Source organism: Ranitomeya imitator, chromosome 7 (genome assembly GCF_032444005.1).
Source record: "Ranitomeya imitator isolate aRanImi1 chromosome 7, aRanImi1.pri, whole genome shotgun sequence".
NCBI classification, from domain to species: Eukaryota; Metazoa; Chordata; class Amphibia; order Anura; family Dendrobatidae; genus Ranitomeya; species Ranitomeya imitator.
Window position 1 is genome coordinate 63,969,863 of NC_091288.1, and position 20,537 is coordinate 63,990,399.

A 20,537-nucleotide genomic window follows, 5' to 3' on the forward strand; every position below is an offset into this window, starting at 1 on the left:
CAAAAAGGGGGAGTAGTGGAAATGGTGATGATCATATATTTCAAAGTTTGATCCAATCAATAAACATATAAGAAAATCCAAGTGGAAAATTGTGCATTGTTAGTAATGGAACAGTTTAAAAGATCCAGACAGAAGGAAGTATGTTCTGATAGGTGCTCTAAATCAAGCATGGCATGTGTTAGATGTTATGCTTGTGCTGGCTTGGTTCATATTGCCAGGTACTGCAAATTGTCTGGTGCAAAAAGAGAGAGGAAATATTTCTCTGTTAAATGCTATAAATTTGGTCACTTTGGACATATTTCAAGGAATTGCAATTGTGAAGAGTCTAGCAATATTGACATGATTAATAGGCATTTTCGCAGTCAGAATAATATTTTCTCTAAGTCTCATGTGCCTTACCATGTGCAGACTGCTCAAAATGGCCGATTACAGCCAGGGAGAAAAGGATGTGTTTCCACCCTAGTTAGGCCTTGATTTAAACTCAGTACATCAAAGGGCATTTTCTAACAGGCCTGTACTGTTTCTTTATGTATATGATTGTTCTGTCTTATTAGCTTATTTAACTTTTCCTCTGTTTGCTAGGTTTGTTCTCTCGCAATTTAAATATATTGTTAGACCTGGGAGGTTTAGACAGGTGGCAGAAAATTTTATCTGAGGTTTAATGTGAATGCAATTTATAACAGGAGTTTTTAGTATTATGCTGGTTGTTTTTTGTGTTTTCTATCAGAAACCCTGTGACGTGAATAAAGTTTTACTTTTATTTTTAGCTCCAGTTTTTCAATAGGATTCATAAAGATAAGAGTAGCACAGATCACAGGATAATAGAGCCACATCCACAGATGTGCTGATTTTGCTGTATGGACTAAGATAGGCAAAGAGGTATAGACAGGTATATATTGTGCACCTAGGCCTTGAAGTTCAAGTGGATTATGGCTGCCTATACATCTTAATCAGAGGTATGTGTCATTAGGGAGAACAGAACTAAGGGATGGGCGGTTTCATGATGTAGAAGAAAGCCTTTCCTTCCTCATGAGACTGGCAATGGGCCCCTGAGACGTTCCTCCTGAAATCCTGGAGTAGTTCAAGCCAACTATACACAATGAGCCCTTGTCTCTGTGAAGTCGATTTAAAGCTGTGTACTAGAAAATAAGTAGCTGTGAGGGTTGTATGTTACCCTTGTGAACTGTGAAAAACTGGAAGGGATCTCTGTATAGGAAACAGAAGCTATTGACTAGGAATGGACTAAAGAAAAATTGCATTTACTTTGTGGTGTCCAGGAGAGTCCAGGCATCAGTTATGCTATATGAACTTTCTGGGCACTTCAGGAAAGGTTAACAGGGGGACATCACCCTGAAGGAACAGCCTAAAGAATGGGTGAGTTTGGTGGGACAGGGAAGCATAAAATAAGGGATGTCATCCAGTGCCAGGATGTTGATTAACGGCATCGGGAGAACTCCCAGGAGCCTATTGTTCCCTTAATCTAATTTTAGGTATTGATGTAGAAGAACACATCACTACAGAGAGAAGATTTGACCTTTGCTCAGATACACATATGAGGCTCCATTAGATCCTTGTTGTGCTTAGCACTGAGCTGAAACATCTGCTGTCCAATTTCAGCCATGAGGAAGAGACTGTAATAAAGCCCCAAAACTACCTCTTCCTGTCATTGTCTTCCTGGTCATAGTGATGTATATTGGACTGCTTCTGATTTGCCGGAGGACCAATAGACTGGCCGCCCAACTGCACAGAAGTCAAGCTGAGCGTCATGAACTCAGCCGGACACAGGGGTTAGGGACATATGACAAATCCAGTCCCTTATGCCAGATCTAATATACATTATGTATAAATAATGACTGTATATAAATAATGAAGAAAGCATTCTATTTTATGTTAATTTCTGGGTCATCCTCTCTGTTCTCACATTCCTCACCCTTAGAGTCACCCTCCTTCTCTTCCTGCCCTGACACCACAGTGATGAAGGTCTAGGTTCTGCTCAGACCCTACTTCATCTGGCCCTGGATACAACATGAAAAAATGTTGGGCATCGGTACAGATACTTTCCTCTTTCTGTGAATTTTCCTCTTTCTGTGAATCTTCGGAGCAGATCTCTGATGCCCATGGAATAGAATGTGTGAGCAGCTCTGCAGAATGGCCCATCTGATCTGTGATCTCCACAGTCAGTTGGGCATTTGGAAATTCATGACGTGGCGGGAAAAAGGGTGATTGAGGTGCCACCTCTGAGGACTGTACTGTGTGTGACATTAAAGTGGAGGAAGAGGAAGAGTAGTAGAGGCCACTTGATGCAGTGCTTGTCATCCACTGAAGTACATGCTTTTTCTGGCCCTCATCTACAAGGCATACCACTGTGCAGCTACCAAAGATAGGGAGTGGATTAATCTTGTCTTGTCAGTGGTCTTTGGATAGGATGAGACGGTGTTTGTTCAGTCGAGCTTTACATTAACATTAGCAACTAACCCATGTACATATAAAACACCAAGCCTATTTCCCCTTCCACCACTACCTCGATTTTCATAATCATGTTGTATTTAGCTTTCTAAATACTTATAACTTCTGCTTCACAACCTTAGGCCCACAGCTGTCAGTCATATGTCACTAAATGAACAATCACTATTTATTTTCTTAGATAGTGTGCCTGAACAATATTGTTGTACCTAACAATTTTTAAGTGGAAATCTGGCCTTCTTATTTCTCACTGAAGCATAGTTTTATTACAAAATATTTGGATTAGCTAAGTGGGCTTCCTGGCTGCACCCCAATATTAGACCCAATGATTTTTAAGTGGAAATCTGGTCTTCTGGTTTGTCACTGAAAGACAGTTTTATCACAAACAATTTGGATTAGCCAATTGGGCCTTGTGGTTGCATCCCAGTATCCCAATATTAGGCTTAGCAATTTTTAAGTGGAAATCTGACCTTCTGATTTCTCACTGAAACACAGTTTTATCACAAACCATTTGGAGTAGCTAATTTGGCCTCCTGGCTTCACTATATAAACTGGGTCCTGGCTAGCACTCATTGTCAGAGTTAGCTTTTGCTGCATGCCTGGAGGGTGTTGGTGGTTGTTATTAGAGAAGGCGTTTGGTGGATTTACCTGTGACTGTTGCTAGGTTTTGAGTGTGCGATAATCCTCCTCCTTCTTTTGTTTAATCCCATCCTCCACTCCCCGCTGTATACCTGTTGTTTTTGTGAGTATATTTGTATGTTTGGTATTTTTCATTATCCCTGTTCATATTACCTTGCTATTATGGTTGGTGTATTACAGTACACTATTACTCCCTTCTGCCCTGGGTGGGGGTAGGGTACAGACTGAGGTCAGATTCAGGAGCTAAGAGACAGTTTTGACCATCAGAAGTAACTCAGGGAACAGGGCAAGCTAGGGTGCCCCTAGCGATAAGGACATGTAAGGAGCCCTTGGTCCCGAGACACCGACAACAGAGTTGTGACAAACTGTTTCACTCAGCAGCAGTAGACAGGGTAATTGGAATACCACAAAATGTTGTATTGCCCTTGTCATCACACATATCCAGCAGCTAAAAAAATAAAAATTCTTCAGGTTTTGGAAAATAGCAACACAGTTAATGTTTTCTTCACAAATTTCAAATTTTTTTCCGCCAATAAATTGTTAAAAAAAAATTGGAAAAGTTTGTTATGGGCCTAATTGTACTGATGAGGAGAATCATATTGCCAGGTCATTTTTACTACACAGTGTATACTGAAAATACAAATCCCCAAGCAGTGTCAGAATTGCGGGTCTTTTTCATAATTTCGCTGCACTTGAATTTTTTTTCTTGTTTTCCAGTACACTATTATTTTTATTATTACTATTTATTATTTTAGCACCATTTATTCCATTGCACTTTACATGTGGGGAGGGGTGTACATAATAAAAAACAAGTACAGTAATCTTAAACAATACAATCACGACTGGTACAGGAGGAGAGAGGACCCTGCCCACAAGGGCTCACAATCTACAAGGGATGGGTGAGGATACAGTAGGTGAGGGTAGAACTGTTCGTGCAGTGGTTCGGTCGATCGGTGGTTAATGCAGGTTGTAGGCTTGTAGAATAATGGAGTCCTTCAAAAGTTCAACCTGTACCACAAAAAAACAACCCCTCATATGCCTATGAGGACAGTAAAATAAAAAAAAGTTATGGCTTTTGGAAGAAGAGGGAGGGAAAAACAAAAATAAAAAATGGAAATTGACCATGTCCAGAATGGTTTAGTATGATTAGACAAAATGCTGCTCTGAATATTTGGATTTAGCAGGTCTCATCCTTAATGTTTACAAGCAAGGACACAGTAGTACTTCATATACATGTTCAGACAGTCAGAATCGGCTTTTTCTCCAAGTATCTCTCGGAATCTGTAACAATGAGATATATTCTGCATTATAGAAATGTGAAAATGTTTTAGATAATTATTTATTTGGAATGTAAAATTCTGCAATTGACTGATATTCCTCAAGTAGGAGGAGGGTAAGTATATAAGTATCCAGCACAAACGGCAACATTCCGCTCTTATTAACTTCATGCTAAACCTTTGCTAAGTCTTTATGCTAGTTACTGCTTTTATAGTAGTAATGACTCTTTACTGCCATTATAGTTCTGGTTTTATAATACTCGTTGAGTACCACTGAAGTGCACCTTAATTGGGTGGTCCAAAGGCAAAAGTTAAATTTATCTAAATCCCTATCTAATTGCTGCCATATGCTAAGGTTTTTTCTTTCCCTACCATTCCCTAAAAACAACTTAACTGTTAATCTATTTTTTCACTTCCTGTCTGATTATGATTCATTTGAGAGCCCCCAGTGTATCCTGGTATGCTCAAAATAAGTGTCATAGGAGCAGGGGGCAGAGGCTGCAGTCACTATCACAACCTCTGCCCTCTCCCTGAAACAAAGCATCATAATTGTTGCTCGTTTTAACGGCAGGGCTAGTCTCTACTCTGTTCCTGCGCTGTGCATTGTGCGATATGCAGAGTGACAGTGCCCACTTTCTGGTTGGCTCAGATCTGCAGTAATAAGCCGGCAATACAGCGGTAGAGACCATGGACATCACCTGGCAATGTTGATCTCCTGCGTATTATAACACTGCTGTGTTGCGGACTCATCACTGCACATCTGAGCTGACAAGAAAGCGGGCACTGTCGCTGTGCACATTGCACAAAGCAGGCACAGAGCAGGAACAAGCCCCACCTGTGAAATGAGCATCACTGATGATGCTTTGCTTCAGGAAGAGGGCAGAAGCTGTGACAGTCTCTGTCATTTGCTCTGATAACGGTTCATTTGAGTATCCAAGGAGGGCTCTCAAACTAATCATCAACAGACAGGAAGTAAAAAAATAGATTAACAGGTGGTGTAGTTATGGATTGGTAAAGCATGTATATTAGAAAATAACTACCACTTTAGCACTTCACGGCACTGAAAGAAAGTACATGAATCTGTAAAAGTCTGTCACAGCTAAATACAAGTCTGCTAAGATTAAATTCAAAAGTACACCTCTATTATCATGTCAGTGTATGAGCGTAGGAAAGTATATTCCTTTTTACTTATCTGTATTATCCACATGATATAGTTAAAGGGATTGTTTACTACTTTTTAACAAGGGAACAATAAACCCATGGTGCTTAAAAGATAAAAAAATAAATCAGACACATTTACCACACCAGTGCCTCTCCTTTGTTTTGATCCTGGCTTCTGCTTTCATTGGAGGGGCATGACATAATGGCCACAGATAATTATTGGCCACTGATTGGCTGCAGTCTTGACATTCCATACAACAGGGTTTCTTCTATCTCGGACAGAATGTATATTCTCCAATTGAGAGGCTAATCATGGGTATTAGGCTCTTTAGGCGAGATGGGTCCTCAACGACCAAGGCCTGGGTATGCACTCAGACCATGGGCATTGGGCAGCAGGCAGTTGAGACATGTAGGAAACAGGGAGCAGAGAAATGCAAGACTGCACACTGACAGGAATCCCAAAACAGGAGGCAGAAGTCCTGGAGACCACAGACAGGTGGAATAAGTCCTGGAAGACCAGAAGCAGGTAGCTGAGGTCTTAGAAGCTACAAATAGACAGAAGACATTGTGGAAGCTGTAGGCAGAAACATAGCACAGGTCTTGGAAGACCAGCAACAAGCAGCAGAGATCCTAAAAGACTCCAATGGACAGGTGATATCCTGGAAGTTGGAAGCAAACACGTAGCAGAGGTCCTGTAAAACAAAAAACAGGTAGCAGGGGCCCTGGAATTTGCAGGCAAACAGAAGATGTCCTGGAAGCTGCAGGCAGACATCTAGCAGAGGTTTGGAAGACCAGGAATGGGTAGCAGAGGTTCAGGAAGACACGAGCAGACAGACATCCTGGAAACTGCAGATGGACACGTACTATAGCAGAGGTCCTGAAAGACTGGGAACAGGTAGCAGAGATCCTGGAATACTGGGAACAGGTATCAGAGGTCCAGGAAGACCGGGAACATGTAGCTGAGATCGTGGAATCTGTAAATGGACAGCAAGCATCCTGGAAGCCACAAACGGTCATGTATCAGAGGTCGTGGAAGACCGGGAACAGGTAGCAGAGGCCCTGGAAGTCTCTGGCGGACAGGAGACATCCTGGAAGCTGCAGGCGGATACATAGCAGAGGTCTTGGAAGACCAGGAAAGGGTGGCTGAGGTCATGGCAGTCGCAGGTGGACAGAAGATGCCCTGAAAGTCACAGGTGGACATGTAGCAGACGTCCTGGAAGACCGGAAATGGGTAGCAGAGATCATGAAAGCCGCAGGCAGACAGGAGACATCTTGGAAGCTACAGGCAGACATGTAGCAGAGGTCATGGAAGACTGTAAAGGGATAACAGAGGTTCTGAAAGCTTCCGGCAGACAGGAGATGTCATGAATGCAGCAGGAGCACAGGAGACCGGGAACAGGGTAGCAGAAGTCCTGGAGTTCGCAAAGGGACAGGAGACATCTTGGAACCCACGGGCAGAAACGTGGCAGATATCCTGGAAGACTGGGAATGGGTAGAAGTGGTTCTGGAAGTCATAGGCAGAAAGAAAATGTCCTGGCAACCACAGGTGGGCACATAACAGAGGTTCTGGAAAACCATGAACACGTTGAAGACAGAACTCCAGAGCAGCTGATCACATGGGATCATGCCAGGAAATCTGCAAAGCCCGAAATACAGTACAATGGTGTTCAGCTGGGGTTGGGGGAGCAAAGCCCGTATCCAGAACAGGTGCAAAACAATTGGGGTGCAGTGTTGGTCCAGCAAGTGAGATTTTTTTATGTTTAATTTATTGTTTAAGCACCAAGGATCCATTGAGCTCATTGCCAAATAGTCAATAAACTCTTTAGTATTTATAGACCCAGAAAATGATTGTGTTATTATATTGAACATTCGTATGATTTCACATGAGTTTCCTCTTCAGGACAGTTAACAATCTATTTTACCCTATGGCAATCTTCCCAGATAAAAACTAGAAATCCACAAAATGGCATAAATATTACAGATAACCATGAAAATGCCATGACACACCTTTTTTCAGTTTGTATTAGAATTTTTTCTGCTCTTCTCATATCTTTTTCTTTCAACTGCTCACACAAATAAATGGCCTGGATGAATCCAATTATTTCTGGAATAGATAGCTGAATTTTGGCAGGTATATCTGTAATACTAGAAGAGAAGAATATATGTTTGTGAGATAGTTTATATAGTGTACTGCAACAAAAGTAATATTTTAATCAACATTATAAAATAATTAATTACTATTCTAAGAATAAAACTTGCTTTTGTAACAAACCACTCTATCCAGTGTTTAACACCAAGGGATGTCTTCCCATGTTCTCAGCTCCCTGCTTCAGGATACATTCACACATTCATGTGCGTGTTACCATCCAAGAGAAACTTTTTGTTTCTCAGGTGTCATCCCAGTTGCATCCATTTTTCTTATCTTTTCTCATCCTTTTTTTCACTGTGCAAGTAGACAAAAAAAATTTATGAATTGACTCTTGGCAATGGATCAATTAAAATGGATAAAACTAGGATGGTACTCTGAGGATATGTTCGCATGTTGCATTTTTGCTGCTTTTTATGCAAATTTAAAGCTGCTTTTTACAATACCAGCAAAAACTGAGATTTCAGAAATCTCATGTATGCACATTGTTTTTTTCCTGACAATTGGAAAACTGCTGTGTTTTTTGAAACTGCAGCGTGCCAATTCTTTCAGCGCTTTGCAGCATTTTTGCCTTGTTTTTTCAAGCATAGAAGTCAATGAGTAAGCGCAACAAAGCAGCAAAAAAGCAGAAAGTCACGTTTTTAGTGGAAAAGGCAGGTACAGCAGGATATGAAACACATTTATTTTTGTGATTTTTCTCAAGTTTATACCAAAATGTCTTGGGCTCCTAACCTGACAATGGCAGATTGGATTATTACGGTTTAATTAAACTACTGATATGTCCTAAAGTAAACAATTGCCTGAGAAATTCAATGGCCGACCAATGTGTAAAAGTAATCAGTGCCCAACCAACTCTGACCTGACCTGAGTGAAATTGATCAATGCCTGACCAACACAATTGCCCTGACCAATGTGGAAAGTAAACAGTGTGGTGCTCTGTTTTCCCTGGTCATTGCACCGTGCTTTGTGAGCGCAAGGTATCATAACCACTACTACAATGTATTGTATTCAACAGTTGAAAGTTGAATTAAGATTTTCATTCTTTAATTAAATAAACTATATGATTTGAAACAATTTTAAAATAAATATAACACTTAAAAAATATATAATTCTAAGGAGATCAACATTGTGGAAGACCTTTAAAAAAAGTGGTCTTTCACAAACTTTTGTCCATGAATAGAAAAGTGGACAACCAACAAGTAAAAACTTACTGTTCCTTGTCGTTTAGTGGAATAGCCTCATACAAATGTTGGTACCGACAAAACATGTCCTTTGTCGATTTGTCAACATACTGGAACAATGTATCCCACACCTGCAAAAAAATTCAAAAACTATTAATAGAAAAAAATAGTGGAGATTTTAACATGTTTGGACTGGCCACAATCTTTAAATGTGCCTCAGTTTTGATCAAATAATCAACCCCAAATATTGCAGAATGCAGATCCTTATTAAATATACAATACAGAACAATGGATGGAGAAAATCACAATCCATTTGAATTTATTTCTTCCTAGCTGAAGAGCCCGGCGTTGCCTGGGCATAGTAAATATCTGTGGTTAGTTATAGCACCTCACTTCTCTTATTTTCCCATCACGCCTCTCATTTTCCCAATCACATCTTTCATTTTCCCCCTCACATCTCTCATTTTCTCCCTCACATCTCTCATTTTCCCCCTCACTCCTCTCATTCCCCCCTAACACTTGTCATTTCAACCTCACATCTGTCATTTTCTGATCACTCCACTATTTTTCCTCACTCCTCTCATTTTGCACTCACACCTTTTCATTTTCACCTCACACCTCTCATTTTCACCTCATCACCTCAGTATATACATGTTTGTCATCTCCCTTATATATAGTATACATCTGTATGTCATCTCCTGTATATAGTATATACCTGTATGTCATCTCCCCTGTATATAGTATATACCTGCTGTGTGTCATCTCCCCTATATATAGTATATACCTGAATGTCATCTCCTTCTATATATAGTATATACCTGTATGTCATCTCCTCCTGTATATAGTATATACCTGTGTGTCATCTCCCCTGTATATAGTATATATCTGTGTGTCATCTCCTCCTGTATATAGTATATACCTGCATGTCATCTTCTATATATAGCATATACCTGTATGTCATCTCCTCCTGTATATAGTATATACCTGTGTGTCATCTCCCCTGTATATAGTATATATCTGTGTGTCATCTCCTCCTGCATATAGTATATACCTGCATGTCATCATCTATATATAGCATATACCTGTATGTCATCTCCTCCTGTATATAGTATATACCTGTATGTCATCTCCTCCTGTATATATGTACATATATGTCATCTCCTCCTCTATATAGTATATACCTGTGTGTCATCTCTCCTGTATATAGTATATACTGTATCTGTGTGTCATCTCCCCTGTATATAGTATATACCTGTGTGTCATCTCCTCCTGTATTAGACCTCGTTCACACGTTATTTGCTCAGTATTTTTACCTCAGTATTTGTAAGCTAAATTGGCAGCCTGATAAATCCCCAGCCAACAGGAAGCCCTCCCCCTGGCAGTATATATTAGCTCACACATACACATAATAGACAGGTCATGTGACTGACAGCTTCCGTATTTCCTATATGGTACAATTGTTGTAGTTTGTCTGCTTATTAATCAGATTTTTATTTTTGAAGGATAATACCAGACTTGTGTGTGTTTTAGGGCGAGTTTCGTTTGTCAAGTTGTGTGTGTTGAGTTTTGTGTGGCAACATGCATGTAGCAACTTTTTGTGTGTCAAGTTGCATTTGACAGGTTAGTGTAGCAAGTTGTGTGCAGCAAGTTTTGCGCATGGCGAGTTTTGCACGTTGCGAGTATTATGTGTGGTGCCTTTTGAGTATGTGCAAGTTTTGTGTGAGGCAACTTTTGCATGTGTTGCAACTTTTGTGCATGTGGCGAGTTTTTCATGAGGAGAATTTTGCACTTGTGGCGAGTTTTGCGTGAGCCTAGTTTTTGCATGTGGCGAGTTCTGCGCGTGGCGAGTTTTGAGTGGCGACTTTTGTGTTTCGACTTTTATGTGGCGAGGTTGGTGTATTTGTGGTGAAATGTGTGCTGAGGGTAATATGTGTTCAAGCACGTGGTAGTGTGTGGCGCATTTTGTGTGTGTTCATATCCCCGTGTGTGGTGAGTATCCCATGTCGGGGCCCCACCTTAGCAACTGTACGGTATATACTCTTTGGCACCATCGCTCTCATTCTTTAAGTCCCCCTTGTTCACATCTGGCAGCTGTCAATTTGCCTCCTACACTTTTCCTTTCATGTTTTCCCATTATGTAGATAGGGGCAAAATTGTTTGGTGAATTGGAAAGTGCGGGGTTAAAATTTCACCTCACAACATAGCCTATGACGCTCTCTGGGTCCAGACGTGTGACTGTGCAAAATTTTGTGGCTGTAGCTGCGACGCCTCCAACACTTTTCCTTTCACTTTTTCCCCATTATGTAGATAGGGGCAAAATTGTTTGGTGAATTGGAACGCGCGGGGTTAAAATTTCACCTCACAACGTAGCCTATGACGCTCTCAGGGTCCAGACGTGTGACTGTGCAAAATTTTGTGGCTGTAGCTGCGACGCCTCCAACACTTTTCTTTTCACTTTTTCCCCATTATGTAGATAGGGGCAAAATTGTTTGGTGAATTGGAAAGCGCGGGGTTAATATTTCACCTCACAACGTAGTCTATGACGCTCTCAGGGTCCAGACGTGTGACTGTGCAAAATTTTGTTTCTGTAGCTGCGACGCCTCCAACACTTTTCCTTTCACTTTTTTCCCCATTATGTAGATAGGGGCAAAATTGTTTGGTGAATTGGAATGCGCGGGGTTAAAATTTTGCCTCACAACATAGCCTATGACGCTCTCGGGGTCCAGACGTGTGACTGTGCAAAATTTTGTGGCTGTAGCTGCGACGGTGCAGATGCCAATCCCGGACATACACACATACACACACACACACACATTCAGCTTTATATAGTAGATTAGATAATTCTCAAATGATCTATTAGATCTTACTGATAAAAGGTTTAGCCTATGTTATGATAGTAAAAATTGCAATTTACATTGTAAGCTCATGTGTTCTATGTAGATAGAATGGATCTTCAGCACAATTTCTTCTGGTTGGTCCAAGAAACTCCAAGTTAACACTGATGAATTCAAATATGAGCAAACTATTGTCCAATTAGATCACTGCTAGAAGAAAGACCTATCTCAACATCACAGATGGTTAAAGAAGCACTCCACCTACCAAAGTTTTTATCCTCTTTATATATTGCAGTCATCATATTATCTACAGTAGCAATGTGTAGTTACAATTGCTCATTTTTGTCTTTCTACCCAGTAAATTCCTCTCATTTCTCTGCTTTATGGAAAAACAGGAAGTCTCTTGCCCTTGCATTTATCATTCCCCTCTTTAACTCCTGACCAAGCTCCTCCCTCCTGTCAGGGACATTTGCAGTGATGACTTATGCAGGCAAAATTGACCTCCTGTTTCTACATAAAGCTTAGAAGGATTGAGCTAGTCTGCTTATAATCACGTGTTGTCATAGACCTAATGGAACACAGAAGGATTAGCTGGGTAGAAAGGCAAAATGGGAATTGTAAGTACACAGTGTTATATAATATGATGGCTGCAATATATCAAGAGGATAGCAATTTTGATGAGAGTGCTTCTTTAAGCAGTATTTTATATAGATAATTGTGGGAAGTACTGGTTCTCTGGAGTATGGAGTCTTAAACTAAAAGTTCTATGGGGAAACCATTGCAAAGAAGCTCTCGTGCAGAATCAAAGAGACTATTGGATATTGAAAGTACCACCTAAGAGAAGTGACTACCCAATAAGTGACTGTCTGACCCTTAAAACAATTTTAGGAACATGACTTGGGATAAATGCCAAGCCAGAAACTGATCTACAGGCAGTCTGTTTGGAGGTGCTTACTCATCATAAGTGTAGAGCACGTTGGCTGGCTAAGTGCTATGTGATTGAGACAATGTGGGGAAAATACCGATTACCTTTAACATAAGCCTAACAGCTGATCCACAGGTAGCATGTATCAGTCCCTGGCTGTATGAGCCTAGCCAGGTATGTTTGAGAAAAACATAGTTTAAAAGCTGTTAAAGGCTAGTCATATTGAAGGATCTGTGGCGGCTTCTCCCCTCACTCTACCCTGGATTGACAGGTCTCTGCCTATTCACGCATATAGCCAGTGACCTGCCAGAGAAGCCAATTGGGACCTGTTGGCCTCTATAGCATGTTATTCTCAAAAACCCTACAGCATTCTGAGTCAAACATACCTGATTGTGTTCATACAACCAGTGCTTTACATACACATGCTGCCCTTAGATCGAGCAGAATGTATCATCTGCCAGAATCCCTTTATAGAAATTAGCTGAGTATGGAGGCTTATAGGCAATGCTGTATGGGAGAAAATTAGGTCTGTTAAAAACAAAAGAGACTATTGGATACCATTCATAAATCATAACAAACAGCAGTGAATGATACACAGCAGTAGTATACTCTAATGTACAAAATGGAAGGAGCATGGATTCTACATACATTATGTCCAATTTAAATCAATAAGTTACCTCTGCCATCACTACATTCAGGTCATGTGACAAATTGTTATACTCAAACTCAGGCACTGGTTCATAAGAATGGGCAGCCAAGCATCCTCCCGGCTTCAATACTCGCATTGTCTCATCGAGAAACTTGTCTATTGTGAACCAATGAGCAGCTACACCAGCATGTACCAGGTCCACAGAAGCATCCTTCACAGGTAGCTTCTCAGCCGGAGCCACCCTACAGAGAGGACAGACGATTGCCAATGTGTCTTATAATTCTAATGATCCCATATCAACAAAATTAGGAAATCCTGTTTAGTACTCACATGTACGACACATTTTTTGCCAAGGTCATGTCTTTTGCAACACTTAGTTGGGATTCACTGATGTCTAGTCCAAGGACCTTCGTGAAGTGAGGAGCTAGAGATAAAGTGTAACGTCCAGTCCCACAGCCAACATCCAGCGCCATTTCTAGGGGCTGCCCATTTGTCTTTATAAAGGATAAAGTACAATTAGTAAAGTTAAAATTCATTCCATATACATTATGTGTACTAAACAAAATGACATACAGTGGGGAAAAAAGTGGTCTACCTATGATGTCAATTGCAGGCCTCTCTCATCTTTTTAAGTGGGAGAACTTGCACAATTGGTGGCTGACTACATACTTTTTTTCCCCATTGTACATGCTAGTCATCTAGAACAGTCATGTGTTGATTGTAACAATTTACATGAACTTTACTGAAGAACATTACTACAGATTTCTTTGTTTACACGCATTATTACCCTCTTAAGGATGGGGCAATTTTTTGTTTTTGCTCTTTTATTCTTTCCTCCCCTTCTTTCAAGACTCATAACTTTTTTTATTTTTTTGTCCACATAAACAAGTGAGGGCTTGTTTTTTGTAGAATGAGTTGTACTTTCGAATGACACCATCCATTTTATCATGGGTTTTCCTGGAAAGCGGTAAAAGAAATCCAAGTGTGGTAAAAATTGTTTATAGTGTTTATTTTACGACAATAATGACATTGCAATATGATTCTTCAGGTCAGTACAATTATAGAGATACCAAACATACATAGTTTTTCAAAACTTGTAAAAATAGAGAATTTTGCTTCTGATGCCATTTACCGTGAACTTTTTCAATTTTCGGTACATGGAGCTGTGTGAGGGTTTGTTTTTTGCGCCCTGAGCGAATGTTTTATTGATATAATTTTAGGGTAAATACAATGTTGTCAATGCCTCTTATAACATTTTTCTGTGTTGTTGCAGTGGCCGAAAAACTACAATCTGGAGGTTTCACAATTTACTGATCAGATTAATTTACATTTTGATAGAGTGGGCTTTCATAAACATAGCAATATCAAATATGCATTTTTTTACAAAAAAATCTTTATTCATTTTTAATGGAGAAAATAAAGGTGATTTGAACTTTTTTATTTTTGTGATTTTTTTTTCATATTTATATCCACCTGATGAGGTTTTTATTGTTTTATAAAATCTTGTATTTGCTATACGTAGCCAATAAAATATCATCTGATTAAACATCAGAGATACTTTTTTCTTTAGCTGTTTAACCATCTTATTCCAAATTTGATTAAGGATCCTATTAAGGAAGCGCCCTGAAACATCCTTATTCATAACATCCATGTGTAGGAATTTTTTTTCTGGGAGAGGAAAATCATCTCCATGCTATTACAGGCGTGAAGCATACCAGTGGAAGGATCGCCCTTGTTTGAAAACTTTTCCCAGTGCTGTGCCTACTCGCACAACCATATCGGGTGAGCAAGATTCAAGTTGTACTTTTCTCACCAAGTAAGATTCACTCAGCTATTACGCATAGATATCGCTCTCCCTCTCTTTCCCCTCATCTTATCTTTCCCAGGATCTCGTTCACATATCATGTGTACATGAGTGCAAAGCCAAAATCATCAACAGTACATAAAGAGAAGATCAGAGCCATTGAGAGTACATAAATACAGCACCACAAACTACTAAAAATTAGAATATCACCAAAAAGGTAATCTATTTCAGTTCTTCAATACAAAAAGTGAAACTCATATATTATATAGAGTCATTACAAACAGAGTGATCTATTTCAAGTACTGTATTTACTTCTTTTTATGTTGATGATTATGGCTTATAGCCAATGAAAACCCAAAAGTCATTATCTCAATAAATTAGAATAATTAACAAAAAAACACTTGCAAAGGCTTCCAAAGCATTTAAAAAGACCCCTTAGTCTGTTTCAGTAGGCTCCACAATGGGGAAGACTACTGACTTGACAGATGTCCAGAAGGCAGCCATTGGCACACTCCACAAGGAGGATAAGTCACACGGACGTATCCAGGACATGGGCTACAAGTGTCGCATTCCCTGTGTCAAGCCACTCATGACCAATAGACAATGCCAAAAGTATCTCACCTGGGCCAAGGAGAAAAAGAACTGGACTGTTGCTCAGTGGTTCAAGGTGTTCGCTACAGATGAAAGTAAATTTTGCATTTCATTTGGAAATCAAGGTCCCAGAGTCTGGAGGAAGAGTGGAGAGGCCACAATCCAAGCTGCTTGACGTATAGTGTGACGTTTCCACAATCGATGATGGTTTGGGGAGTCATGTAATCTGTTGGTGTAGGTCCACTGTGTTTTATCAAGACCAAAGTCAGCGCAGCCGTCTACCAGGAAATTTTAGAACGTTTCATGCTTCCCTCTGCCAACAAGCATTTTGGAGATGGTAATTTCATTCTCCAGCAGGACTTGGCACCTGTCCACACTGCCAAAAGTACCAATACCTGATTTAAAAACAACAGTATCACTGTGTTTGATTGGCCAGCAAACTCACCTGACTGTAAATCCATTGATAATCTATGGGGTATTGTCAAGAGGAAGATGAGAGACACCAGACCCAACAATGCAGATGAGCTGAAGGCAGCTATCAAAGCAACCTGGGCTTCCATAACACCTCAGCAGTGACACCGGCTGATCAACTCCAAGCCACGCAGCATTGATGCTGTAATTGATGCAAAAGGAGCCCAGATCAAGTATGTAGTACATTTACTGAACATACATTTCAGTAGGCCAACATTTTGGATTTTAAAATCATTTTTCAAGCTGGTGTTACAAAGTATTCTAATTTACAGAGACAATGACTTTGGGGTTTTCATTGGCTGTAAGCCAAAATCATCAACATTAACATAAATAAACACTTGAAATAGATCACTCTGTTTGTAATGACTATATAATATATGAGTTTCACTTTTAGCATTGAAGAACTGAAATTAACTTTTTAATGATATTCTAATTTAGTGAGAAGCACTTGTAGTGGTATTATATTCCGCCACATTTTACAGACAAGATCATTGCTGTCCGTATTGTGGCTCACAATCTAAATTTCCATTCAGTTTGTCTTTTGTAGTGTGGGAGGAAAGCAGAGAACCTGGATAAAACCCACGCCAGCACAGGCAGAGCATACAAACTTCTTGCAGATGTTGTCTTTGATGGGATTTGAACCCAGGACCCCAGTGCTGCAAAGAAAGAGTTCTCTACTGGGGGTGCATAACTGTATAATTTGGTGATTTTTTGTTCATTTTTTTTTATTTGGCCATATAACAAAATATATTAATATGCACAATGTTATATGTCTCACAGACATTGTATGACTAAAGACCATATGTCTTTATTTTGATCTATTTCTATTAAAACTATCAGTATGCTTTGAGGCGATTATGGTTAATGCCTTTATATCGTAGATGATAAGAACAAGGTATAGTAGGGCCAGTTCACATTGATCGGGGAGGCACAATTGCTCATCTCAACTTCATTGAGTCTGTGTGAAATTACATAAAGAGCCACAGAGATTTCCAAAAGCCTACATCCATAGAAGATCTGTGGTTAGATCTCCAAGATGTTTAGAACAACCTCCCTGCTGAGTTCCTTCAAAATCTGTGTGCAAGTGTAGCCACCGTAGAAGAATTAATGCTGTTTTGAAAGAAAAGAGCGATCACATCAAATATTGATTTGATTTAAATTTCTCTTTTGTTCATTCACTTTTCATTTTTTTAAATTTATTAAATGAACTACTATCTCTTCTATTTGTTAAAGCATTCTTATTTAGCAGCATTTTCCTCACACCTTGCTAAAATTTTTGCACAGTAGTGTTATGTTATTTTAGGGAGAATGCAAGCATTTAGTAAAATTGACATGCCAGATTAACTAAAAGGTTTTAAATAGGATTGCAGTACTTCACTCAATGGCTTACCTTCTTATTATACTTACTTTTCCTTTCACATAAGATAAAGCCATATTGGTTATTTCATCAGAGACTGGAATCATATACTTTTGATAAATTAATGAAAATGCTGACTTCTTGAACAAGTTGACTGCCATGGTAATCTGTGCTTGCTTTGATTGCTGCTAGTTCTCATGTAAAAATCTGTTACATGTGTAGAAAAACTATTATTACAGGGTAGGAGTGGATCCGTTTCCTCCATTTCAAAATGTTTGTTAGTTTTTTTTCCCAGCAAGAACAGAGCACAAAAAGTACAAACAGTACAGAGATGTAGTAGATAACAGATTGCAAGTTCAGCAGTATCAACTCATTAGGGAGTAAGAGCTGCTACATTGACTTTCTTTAAAAGTTTTAATTAAAAGTTTGACAAAAAATACACAACAAACTATACTTTAACAAACCAATTAACTGATGATTGATATACTTTCATATCTTCAATTTACAGAATCCTTATCACATTGGTAATTTACACAATCAATACAAACATTAAAACATCAAAGAGACCAGTAACAGAACCATGTATAGGTATGTAATAAACACATCAGGTTCCATACATGTATAGAATTTTGTGAATCAAGACGCCCATGTTAAGTAGTCATGATTGAGCACTAAAATGCCTGAATGCTTGATGCTCCAGTATAGCAGGTTGGACGTTCGGACAGGCTCATCTTAACTATAAAGTATAATTGAAGTTAATGGGAAATTTGAGCATTTTTTCCAGAATACCCTCACAAGTCGTCCAATTTTCATATTAACATTGGAAGGTGAAGGAGATCGAAGAGAAAAGAGTAGAACTTCAGGAATGAAGAAAAAGACAAAAAGAGAAGAGTAGACAGAGAAAGAAATGAAAGTGTGATGTAAGGAAAAGAAAAAAAAAAGGGGGGGGGGAATGGGAGGATGGAGAGAGCTACCCCAATCCAGGCATCCATTCGAACAAAAACCCAAATGACATTCAAGTCTGAGGGTGAAGTTGCATAAGGCTACCATATACCCTCAGGAAACTTAACTAGATGTGTGGTGAGCACTTTGAACCCCCAGGAACTTCACAGAAGTGTATAATGTAGAGCCGTGAAAATAAAAAAAAAATGTCCCCAAAAATGATTTTTAGCCCCATTTTTTTTATTTTCCCAAGGGTAACATAAAAACATTGACCCCCAAAAGTTGTTTTACAATTTCTCCTGAGTATGGCGATACCCCATTTGTGAAAGAAAACCACTGTTTAGGTGCACAGCAGGGCTTGGAAGCGAAGGAGTGACATTTTGGAATGCTGACTTTGATGGTCTGCGAGCATCATGTCGCATTTGCAGAGCCCGTTATACAGTCATGGCCAAAAGTATTGACACCCCTGCAATTCTGTCAGATAATACTCATTTTCTTCCTGAAAATGATTGCAAACACAAATTATTTGGTATTCTTATCTTCATTTAATTTGTCTTAAATGAAAAAACACAAAAAATATTGTCCTAAAGCCAAATTGGATATAATTCCACACCAAACACAAAAAAAGGGGGTGGACGAAAGTATTGGCACTGTTCGAAAAATCATGTGATGCTTCTCTAATTTGTGTAATTAACAGCACCTGTAACTTACCTGTGGCACCTAACAGGTGTTGGCAATAACTAAATCACACTTGCAGCCAGTTGACATGGATTAAAGTTGACTCAACCTTTGTCCTGTGTCCTTGTGTGTACCACATTGAGCATGGAGAAAAGAAAGAAGACCAAAGAACTGTCTGAGGACTTGAGAAACCAAATTGTGAGGAAGCATGAGCAATCTCAAGGCTACAAGTCTATCTCCAAAGACCTGAATGTTCCTGTGTCTACCGTGCGCAGTGTCATCAAGTAGTTTAAAGCCCATGGCACTGTGGCTAACCTCCCTAGATGTGGACGGAAAAGAAAAATTGACAAGAGATTTCAATGCAAGATTGTGCGGATGTTGGATAAAGAACCTCGACTAACATCCAAACAAGTTCAAGCTGCCCTGCAGTCCGAGGGTACAACAGTGTCAACCCGTACTATCCGTCGGCGTCTGAATGAAAAGGGACTGTATGGTAGGAGACCCAGGAAGACCCAACTTCTTACCCCGAGACATAAAAACGCCAGGCTGGAGTTTGCCAAAACTTACCTAAAAAATCCTAAAACGTTTTGGAAGAATGTTCTCTGGTCAGATGAGACAAAAATATAGTTTTTTGGGCAAAGGCATCAACATAGAGTTTATAGGAGAAAAAAAGAGGTATTCAAAGAAAAGAACATGGTCCCTACAGTCAAACATGGCGGAGGTTCCCTGATGTTTTGGGGTTGCTTTGCTGCCTCTGTTACTGGACTGCTTGACCGTGTGCATGGCATTATAAAGTCTGAAGACTACCAACAAATTTTGCAGCATAATGTAGGGCCCAGTGTGAGAAAGCTGGGTCTCTCTCAGAGGTCCTGGGTCTTCCAGCAGGACAATGACCCAAAACACACTTCAAAAAGCACTAGAAAATGGTTTGAGAGAAAGCACTGGAGACTTCTAAGGTGGCCAGAAATGAGTACAGACCTGAATCCCATAAAACACCTGTGGAGAGATCTAAAAATGGCAGTTTGGAGAAGGCACCCTTCAAATATTAGGGACCTGGAGCAGTTTGCCAAAGAAGAATGGTCTAAAATTCCAGCAGAGCATTGTAAGAAACTAATTGATGGTTACCAGAAGCGGTTGGTTGCAGTTATTTTGGCTAAAGGTTGTGCAACCAAGTATTAGGCTGAGGGTGCCAATACTTTTGTCTGGCCCGTTTTTGGAGTTTTGTGTGAAATGATCAATGTTTTGCTTTTTGCTTCATTCTCTTTTGTGTTTTTTCATTTAAGACAAATTAAATGAAGATAATAATACCAAATAATTTGTGCTTGCAATCATTTTCAGGAAGAAAATGAGTATTATCTGACAGAATTGCAGGGAGTCAATACTTTTGACCATGACTGTATGACTAAATAGTAGAAACCT

General features: G+C 39.6%; 1 protein-coding gene across 3 annotated transcripts; it reads right to left on the bottom strand.

Annotated features, from left to right (window-relative positions):
• Positions 1-3,815: 3,815 nt before the first annotated feature.
• Positions 3,816-18,410, bottom strand: LOC138644708 (putative methyltransferase DDB_G0268948). 3 transcript variants are annotated; one of them, XM_069733389.1, is made up of 6 exons: positions 17,549-18,410; positions 13,606-13,769; positions 13,304-13,517; positions 8,898-8,998; positions 7,548-7,685; positions 3,816-4,383 (listed from the first exon to the last, which is right to left on the bottom strand). In XM_069733389.1, exons 1-6 carry the CDS (start codon positions 17,657-17,659, stop codon positions 4,296-4,298), a joined length of 816 nt encoding a protein of 271 aa, XP_069589490.1. In that variant the 5' UTR covers positions 17,660-18,410; the 3' UTR covers positions 3,816-4,295. The 3 variants fall into 3 exon arrangements, with proteins under 3 accessions (XP_069589490.1, XP_069589489.1, XP_069589492.1); XM_069733388.1 differs by lacking the exon at positions 17,549-18,410 and adding an exon at positions 14,063-15,380 and having other exon boundaries at positions 3,822-4,383; XM_069733391.1 differs by lacking the exons at positions 3,816-4,383; positions 7,548-7,685; positions 17,549-18,410 and adding exons at positions 7,695-7,983; positions 14,063-15,380.
• Between the last annotated feature and the right edge of the window lie 2,127 nt (positions 18,411-20,537).